At 45.0% G+C, this 9,770-nt stretch overlaps 1 protein-coding gene across 1 annotated transcript in view; it reads left to right on the forward strand.

Moving 5' to 3' along the window:
- The first annotated feature begins 358 nt into the window (after positions 1-358).
- BACE2 (beta-secretase 2) overlaps positions 359-9,770 on the forward strand; it is a 56,767-nt gene continuing 47,355 nt past the window's right edge. Inside the window, exon 1 of the mRNA XM_015301191.4 lies at positions 359-726. Coding sequence (XP_015156677.2) covers positions 415-726 — 312 coding nt within the window. The 5' untranslated portion in view covers positions 359-414. The remainder of the gene's footprint in view (positions 727-9,770) is intronic.

Consider the following 9,770-nt stretch of genomic DNA (forward strand, 5'->3'; position numbering starts at 1 on the left):
CTACGCTGTTAATGCAGCAGATGAATTTCCCCACACACGGACAGAAGGACACGCGGCCACAGGGAGATGGCGACGGCGCGGCCCGGGAGGGGCGGCGAGGCCGATCCCATCGCCCCCGCTGCCGTCCCCTCGGGGCTCTCGGAAAGTTTCCGGCCCCGCCGGACGGACCGCGCCGAGAGAACTTTCTCCGCCGCCGCGGGGAGGAGCGCAACTTGTCCGGCCGGGCGCGGGCATCGGGGCCGTGCGGAGGGAACGAGGAGGAGCTCGGCGCGGGGGGAGGGGGGAGATGGAGCCGGGGCGTGGGGAAGCCGCTCCCGCCTTCCTCCTCCTCCTCCTCCTCCTCCTCCTCCAGCCCGGCAGCCAGGCGGCCGCTGCCTCCCGCCCGAGCCGCCGCAGCCGGGACGCGCCGCCGGGATGGCCGCTCCGGCGGCCCCCAGCCTCCTGCTGCTGCTGGCCGGCGCCGCGGGGCTCAGCCGGGCCTTCTTCTCGCTGCCGCTCCGTGTGTCCCAGCCCGCCTCTCCCCGCGCCTCGCCGCCCGCCCCGCTGCCGCTGAGACCGGGGAGCGCCGGAGGAGGGCAGCGGGATGCCCAGGACGAGGCGGGCGGCCTGGCCTTGGCCTCCGACCCCGCGGGCAGCCTCAACTTTTTGGCCATGGTGGAGAATCTGCAGGGGGACTCCGGCAGAGGATACTACCTGGAGATGCTGATCGGGACCCCGCCGCAGGCGGTAGGAGAGAGGCGGGAGGGCAGCGGGGAGCGATGCGGGGGAGAGCCCGGAGAGAGCAAGCATCTCGGCAGCCGGGCTCCACCGCGCTCTCTCCAACGCAACTTTGTCCCGATGCCGGGCACGGCGCAACTTTGCAGCTGAACCCGGGGGGTCCGCTCAGAATCCCCCTCTGAACTGCGCCCAACAACCGCTTCAGAAGAGCGCCCCCCCCCCCCCTCCCACCCGCCGCGTGGGGATCGGAGGGAGCCCGAAGTTTCCTGGCGCCCTCCCTCCCCTCCTCGCCCCGCAGCGCCCGAAGTTTTCTCGCGGCCGCGTCACGGGACGGCCGGGCTGCGGCGGGGCTGGAGGATGACTGTCAGCTGAGTGGGGCCGTTTCCTGGCAGCCCGCGGGGCTCCCACCCCCCCTCCTCTTTCTTCCCCCCCCCCCCCCCCCAACCCGGAGTTAGCTCTCTGAGGCCGAGCCCTGGCGTTCCCCGTGTACACAAAAATCCCTGTTCTGCTTTGGCTGTTCTCCGTAGCCACGAGGCAGGGAATGCCAGAACGCCCAGCCTGCCAGGAAAGGTGCAGCTATCACGTTTTTGGGGGCTTCTGTGGGATTTTTTTACACCTGGATGTAACAGGATCGATCACTGTTGCTGTCTGTAATTGAAGTGTTTGATAGTGAGCTCAATATTTAGGAATGAGTGTCTTGCTTTACGATCAATAAGTGGGGTTAAGAAGGAGCTAACCAGGTCTGAGGTACCCAGGTGTGGCCTGGTAGTCACAGAGGGCAGAAATAATCTCTCCTCCACGCCGTGGGCTGCGTCTGATGAGATCTGAGTGTGTGGCATCGCAGTCTTCATTCCTCAGAGGGATGTTCAATATTGGATTCTGCCAGCATCAAGATATCAGGTTGAATTGGGCTAATAATCCAATTCTGTGTGTCTTAAATTAAAAAATAATTTTAGGCAGAAAGGGTGAACGCAAAAGATGTCATCTTGCATGTCTAGGGGGATTTTGAAAGCGAAAGAAACGGAAAAGGAAAAATGTGACAGGCTCTTGATAATGTAACAAGAGGTCTGCCCTCAGTATGCCTGGAGACTTCACTTACACTAACAGCCAAGTATTACTTGCATTGCACACCGTGCAAATGTGCCTGGCTGATTTTCCACCTGGAAAACACCACTCTGAGTCCAGTTGCAAAGCTTTCATCGTTTTGAACCAAGTTCTGAGTTCTTTCAAGGTTAATTATTTAAAGGGTCACTCCTGGTGGCTAACACATAATAAGTTTTATTCATGTGAGCAGGCCCACCATGGTTGCTGTAATGTTATAGACGCGCTTCCAGAATGTCAGACCCCAGCATGTAGTGATGGAGCAGAGTGCAGTTAAAATTTATTTGCTACTTTGGGTAGGAATTTGTTATCTTATTCCCTGCCTGAAACTGGAAGACTTACAGACCACGAATGTGCTTGTTGCTTTTCTGCTCTACAACAAGCCACAGCGCTGCTGCAGGACACTTCCACTTGCGTCTCTCACAGTGCTGGCACTGAAAGCAAGTGTCTTGTACTGCCAAGTGCTGGGATCACATCAAACTCCATGGGCAGGCAGTTGCTGGAGTCACAGGGGACCGTGATTGGGTAGAAAAGGAGAGATGTCTCAGGTTGATTTAAAGGCTCCTCCCTGACTTTGACACACGTCTCAAGCTAGAGTGTATACCTTGAACACCTTCTTTCAGTGACCCCCTAAAGCCAATTCCTTTCTTCATTCGGTCCTCTTCTGAGCCAAGACACACGGCACCGCTGCTCCAATGCTTTGCCGTGGATGAAGAGGAATCCTGCCAGTGAGGAAGAGCTGTGGAGAAATGAGCAGAAAGACCAAGGAGCAAGGCTGCTGCTCTGCACAGCATCTCAGCGAGGGGTGGGGGAATGCAAACAAGGCAGGAGCAGACCAAGACCAAATAGCAGGCTGTGAAAAAAGGCACAAGATTTAATGTTGCAGTTATAAGGCTGCTGGTGCCTGGTAACTTTGCATTTAGTGTTGAAAGCCTGCTGTGCCAGTATGGGGGTAAACATTAGTTTCACAGGAGACTTTAGCACTCCTGAACTTGTATTACTGCTTAATTGCATTTGTAGAAATTTTTCTTTTCTAATTTCAGTTCTTGGAAGGAAGCTGCTATGAAAGAACTTATCTTTTCAGGTCATTTAAGGCACGCAATTTGGCTTTCGTTCCAAGTCTGATTTGTCATACAGCAGATAAACAGTACAGAACTGAGCTTCACAATGGCAGTTCTGAAATACTTGTTCTGCCAATATAAAAATAGAGCAGTTGTGTGAAGTCAAATTTTTTTTTCAAGAGAGAAAATTTGAGTGTAGTCAGTCCAATTTTGCAAAGTATTTGCAGTGGAAGTATTTCTGACCGTTTTTACTATACAATATCCTGATCATAGCAGATCTCCAGATTGGCTACCGGATCAGCATTAGTTGTCATTACCTGCATTCATTCTCATTAATACACATACATTTCTACTACAGGAATGCATGAAAGCCGAAAATAGAAAAAAAGGTTTTGTATTGTTTTGCATTGAAGGGTGTGATATATTTGTCTCTTGCATCATGAGTGTATAGGCTCCTATTTCTGATGGCTTGTGTGCTTTACACCTGCCTGTATAGGTGCACTTTTTCCAATGCTAGATTTAAATACAAAGAGGCGAGAGTCCAATATGAATTGTGTACACTGCTCTTACTTTTTATTTCTTTAAATAATCTGATGGAATTCCTTTGCTCCGTCTTTTATTATTTTGCCCGCCCTGAGATTATAAGCACTGTGCAGAACTAAATCAAAGATCATTCAGGCATTTGTTCACTATCTTCTTTATAGTTCTATTGATATTAATTTTGCTTCTCTTAGAAGCCTTTGACCAATGAAACAGTCAAACTCTGAAAGCACTCCATGTTTTTCACAGCTTTCTTGAAGTCCATCTGGACCATATTAAATCTCAGCAAAGAAAGTACTGTTGTCTCATCTTGCCTGCTATGTTAGTCTTTGTTATATGAAGTAGTGGCAGTCCTGTCAGTCTCGCTGTGTTTCCAAATTGTGCTTTTGTTGAGATCATATAAATATTACACCTTCGGCTTCATTGCAAAGGGAGGCTTGGCATGCGCCTCTTGAGAGCTCAGAGTCCTGTAGCTATGGTTTGATTAGTGGGTATTGAAATCATGATAGGATCTGATTTGTGCGCTGAATACACAAACCCTTTCTGGAATTTAAACTTCTCATTCTATGCATGAAGAGGTTTTGCTTATTGTTCCTCCTAATAACAGTTTGTTCCGAGCGGGAGGTGAGCAAAAACCTCTCCTATAAACTCCCTCTGAGCTTTGCAGGTTAACATAAATGTTGGGTCCAGTGGTCTTTGCTGCAAAACAGAAACTCCAATTTCCACATAATCAATGGGAGGTTGTCTTTCGTTCAATTTATTCCAGTTATTAAGGGGAAGAAAGATATGTATTAAGTATCTCAAGTGTGTCACAGACTTTTATAATTTATAGCTTGAAATTTTGAAGGTGATGAACGCACACATTAACAATTTCTAAACACGCAGCCATTCTTCCTTAATTGTTGATAGCTTTCATTTCATGAGAGCTATAAGGAATGAATACTGTGAGGAAAGATTCAGCTGCTCATGTAATTTCATCACTTCCATAGTCTTGCTATGTTAGGTGATAAGTGCCTGATTTCTGCAGCTGTGTCATTCCCCAAGAAGCTAAGCTTTGTTTTCTTCATTTTGTTTAAAGGGAGTCCACCTTCCTTCTAGATACAAGGAGAAATTCTGAAGATATGATCCTACCAGGTTCAAATACTAGAAGGCAAGCTCCAGCTCAAGTCTCTCATTTCTTTCCCCTTCTTTTATTCTGTAATAGTTATGTGGATCTCAAAAGTGTATTTTTGAGCTTTTTATGGAAGATGAGAAATGGAATGAAGATGAGTGCTGTAGCGTATTGAGTATTTTAAGGTGGCACCACAAAATTCTTTCAGATCCCTCTGCTGGAAGTACTATGGAGATGCAGATCACTGTAGTTACGTGATGAGTTGGGAAGACTTTTTGTTGCTGTTGAGTACCAGTGAAATAAAAAAGACAAAGACCTGAAAGTTATAGGAGACAGGACTCATGCTCTGATGTAATGTGCTGGGGTGTAATACATTTTTGGCCAAAAACAAAATGAACAAGAATACCAGATTTGAGTTGACAGAACTGTGCCTTCCTTTACAAATCTGCATTCCAGCACCTCCTTCATACAAAATCAGCCCTTGCAGGTGGACTGCGTGGAAATAATGGAGCCAGTACTATAAAAGCAGCCCAAATCATGAGTTAATTACAATGTAATGGCCTTAGTAGAATATTGCACAGGTAGTTGTACTTTGTAGCAAGGCTTTGTCTTGGTGCATTTTGAGAGGTTGATCATGGCCTGTATTGTCTATGCGCAATGTCACTGAATGGAAGAGGCTAGCTTCTCAGGATGTCCTTAAGGATGGGCTCTTTAGCAGGGTGTGCTGTGACAGGACAAGGGGAAATGGTTTCAAACTAAAAAAAAAAAGGAGAGATTTGGACTGGATATAAGGAAAGTTTTTTTAATAAGAGTAATGAAGCGCTGGCACAGGTTGCCCAGAGAGGTGGTGGATGCCTCGTTCCTGGAGACATTCAAGGTCAGGCTGGATGGGGCTCTGAGCAACCTGATGTAGCTGTAGATGTCCCTGTTCATTGCGGGGGAGTTGGACCAGATGGCCTTTAAAGGTCCCTTCCAACTGAAATGATTCTATGTGCCAGCACAAATAGGTTGGAATAGAGCCCCACCCGCTTCTCCCAGGACACCTCCCTGAAAGGCACTCACTTCACTTCAGAGCAGTGCTAGAATATGATATCCAGCGTCCTGTTCATAGCAAACACAGCTGCTGTTCCTGGTGAGTTGTAGCAGAAGGGTCGCTGTGAAGATCAGTTACGTGGCAGAAGGTAGCAGGTTCTTGCTTTTTATTGCTCCAAGCATTTCATCCCCTACCAAGGTGAAAGCACCAGTTGAGTTTAGAAAGGATAAACTATAGGGTGTGCAAACAACGTTGCCTATTATGAAGGAGTGAATCGGTTGGGATTTGGAGCAGGAGTGATACAAAAAAAGCCAGTGGACAAAAGAAAACCCATGTGGAATTTGAGACTATTAAGGGAGGAATTTTTATTTATTTTTTTTAAGCTCCAACTAGAGGTCCCTGAGCTCTAGGGATAGTATCTGACAAGGTCAATTTAAAAATGACTGTATTTTGCAGTGATCTTTAATTGTTTGAAAGACACTCATGCCTTTGACTCTTTGTGAACGTTTTAGCTGCTGTATTTGGTGTCCGTGTTTTATTATCTTAGAAAATGTCTCAGTTATTGTAGGTGAAGTAGTGACCCGAAATGCTGCATGGTCGTTGTCAAGTATAAGTGCATTTGAAAAAGGAAACTGAGATAATTACATAGCCCTGCACATATGCTTCCCTAGTCTGAATCAAACATACTTCTCTCCCTTTTCTAACTTGTTGTAAAATATAGAATTGATCAGAATTTATGTTAATAAGTGAAGGAACGTGTTGCTCAAACCTATGCTCAGATTAGGACTTGAAATCGGGTCTTCAAAGGAAAAGAGGTAGTATTGAGCTGCCTGAGAAAAAGGACTTTTTTTTCCTACCATTGGTGGAACTGTCATACACCTTACTACTTTTTAGCTTCATTTTGCTGTGTAAATGTGAGCTTGCAAAGCAAATGGTATGCATACCGTACAGATACCAGATTGCTGTAAAAATAAAGAATTTTAAATTGGAATCTGTATCTGTTAGCTCAGCATCCTTCGAAGCACTTAAATAGCCCAGGACTAAAATCGATTTTATTTGTCGCATTTTGCACATGAAACCTCTAGTTTTAAAACTACATGTTAGCCGAATATCTGTCTCCTTTCTCTTCTGTGTATGTCTACATCACAGACACTCATAAGAGGAAAATTTGGCCAGCTGGACCCCTCACTACTACTTTATGAGGAGCGTTGTGGGACTGATGTTCTCGGTCCTGTTTTTTATAAGAGACCTCCTCAAATAGGTAAAGCCTGTGGAATATGGTGGAGAGGGGATTTGAGGAAAATAAGTGAGCTGGAAAAAACCTTAAACAAGTGAAAATTAGAATTTGTGGAATACAATTAATGTGTCATAATTAAGAGGCTCTTGAAGAGAATCTGTTAAGACAGTAATTGCACTCTACAATCCTATTACTGCTTACTAGTAATTTTAAATCATGAAAAGTAAATTACTTGTAGATTTTTGTCATCTTTGCTCAGCTTGTGTGTACTAAAATTAGTTGGCTTTATTTAGCTTTACGTTTGGTTTATTTTTGCACCTACTTACTAGCAAAAACTGCTGTTAAGTTAGGCTGCATGCGTTCAGGGGAAGTGTCTTGAAGTCGTTGATAGTCCAGTTTTACTTTAAAGAGGAAAGTTATTAATGCTGCAGTAACACTTGGGAAGCTCCTATTTAAAGACACCGATTGGTTCCTAGGGATCTACAACCGCTTTGCCAGCACTGCTTTTTCCCATTAGGATTTTCTTTTTGGAAGAAAAAGCCAAGTCAGGAGCCAAGAGCAACCTTTGCACTTGAGGGCCAGAACATAAACCTTCTTTCATGAAAGGCCAACGCATGCCATTTGACAGGGAAAAAGTAATCAGGCCATTTCGGCAGCTCTCTGTCAGGTAATTCCTTCTGATATTTGTTTGTGGATCTGCCTCGTGAGCGGCCTGCAGGCAGTGCCTCAGGGCCTGCTATGCAGTGAAGCCTACCTTCAGGCCTACCTTCAGCACTGCAGCAAGGCCAGGTGTGAGGGTTTTCTCCCCGCCTAGACTGTTCTTCCTCATTTTGCTGCCACACCATACCTCACTTTGCTTCCTGCTTCATGCCAGAAGATCAGCCACGCGGGGCTTTTAAGGAAACAAAAGGGTTACCTAAAAAGCAGTCATATGGAAGGGTGGTTTCTGTCTCCCTCTGTTCCCTGAAGTCATTTTATGTGATATTAGGAAAGAAAATGCACAGTTCGACTGCAGATTTGTTTTTCTAAATTGCAACTTTGACTGTGAAATCTTGAGAGGGAGGTTTTTATTCCTCTCATTTTTTTTTCTACTTAATTAGAATCATAACTTCCAAAATTCAACAATTATCAGCCTGTTCATGCAGGACCGTTGTCAGTGTTTGCAACATAAAAAGTTGGTAGTTGTAACGTCTTTTCAAGACAGAGCACACTGTACCCTTTTGAAAGTTATTCAGTGCAGTGTTATCAGGCTGCTTCAGCACGATGTGGAAAGCCCTGTGTTTTCCTCCATGGAAGGTGCTAGGTGCCTGCCACAGGTGAGAGGGAGTTGGGACGTGTCAGAAACTGATTCATCAGTCCTGCTGATATCTTCCCGTGACTGAAGAGATTTTTATTTATTATTTCATTCATTTTTCTTCTCCCACACTCTCAGGTTGCAGATATGACAGAGGAGTCCAAAGGTGGTCACACTTTGAAAAAGTCTGAGAAATGCTGTAGCAAGGTAACATCTGATGCAGTCACACTGCTTCAGTTTATCTGTCACAGAATAATCTTCTCATTACTTCACAGATGCAAAGTCCTTCAGGGAATAACACAAACATTTCACACGATCCAGAGTGCCAGATTTTTGCATTTGGTCTGCTGAAATAAATAATGCATGGAAAACAAAATCAGAAAAATTCTCAGCAGCCATAGTTATAAATGCTGGAGTATGTTATATATTTCAGCTAAAGTTAACTTTCATTGGCACTCTGTTTATTGTTTAAGTTAGCCTTGTCTTGGCAAATTACCAAATACCAATACTACTATTTACATTTTTATTCGGCTTTAGGAACTTTGTTCACAGCAGGTGTGCCCTACAGCGTTTTCCATTTCTGATTGTCAGGCTTTTAGTGCTCTACTGGTCGGGGCACCCCAAGCTTCAGCACGGGCAGCAGAGTGACTGCATGCTGCAAGGCTTTAGGAGAGCCATTCCAGGCAGGACGTGAAGTTTAGAAACCCCGGGCAACTGTGGGTCCTGAGATACCATCATCACACAATGGATATTAGCTCCTGGCTGAAGCAGAGGATAGTTTACTCCTGCATACAGGTTGATATTCGGAGAAAAGGGTAGCAGGAACCTCTCTACATGAAGCAGCCTTTGCAAGCCTGAGAGAATAAAAAGTATAACTTCCTGCCCTAAAAACTCAGCCTGGTATCTGAAAATAAAGCTGTGTTCCTGCAAGCTTCTCTTTTCTCCTGTGTAATAAAGATTTTTATAGTAGAACTTAGTTAACAATTGTAACGATGTATGAGCCACAGGCAAAGCTAGTTCATTTCCCAGAGCTGCTGCCTCCACAGAATTAGCCAGGGTAAAGAGAGCAAAGTGTGCATGTTTGAGAAGGAGAGAGAGAAATAAATGAGTGCAGGAGCAGGGGGAGTAATACCTCTGCTTTTTATTTATTTACTTATTTATTTCAAAATAAAAAATCGTATCTTACTTCACTTGAAAATCAAGTCGGCTTTTTAAATTGCCCTTCTGAATTTTTAAGATATACTGTTAGAATAAATATGAATAAAAACATCATAATTATTTTTAATAAATCAAACTTTATTGTGACATGGCTTTTTTTTTTTTTTTTTTTTTTTTTTTTTTCCTTTTCAATCAAATAGTCCTTCCCGGTCTTATGAGTTGGAAAGCTGCTTTTTGTCTATGCCTTTGAACTCCACTGTATGATTCCAGTAAATACCCATGATAACAATCAAATTCTGCTCATGGTAATACCCTAAATAGGTCAGGTGGAATGGGGAGCAGAAGACTACCGTCAGTTGCATTCCCTGTAATAATTACCAGGGTAGTAAATACAATGGAGTTGCGTCACCTTGTTTGTGCTCAGAGACCCGGGGCTGTCTGTGTACATTCCCCGGGCCACCTGCTTACATTCCCATGGCTGATCGAGGCAGCACAGAGCAGTGGGCAGCAGTTTGACT

The sequence above is a fragment of the Gallus gallus genome, chromosome 1 (genome assembly GCF_016699485.2).
Source record: "Gallus gallus isolate bGalGal1 chromosome 1, bGalGal1.mat.broiler.GRCg7b, whole genome shotgun sequence".
Classification (NCBI taxonomy): Eukaryota; Metazoa; Chordata; class Aves; order Galliformes; family Phasianidae; genus Gallus; species Gallus gallus.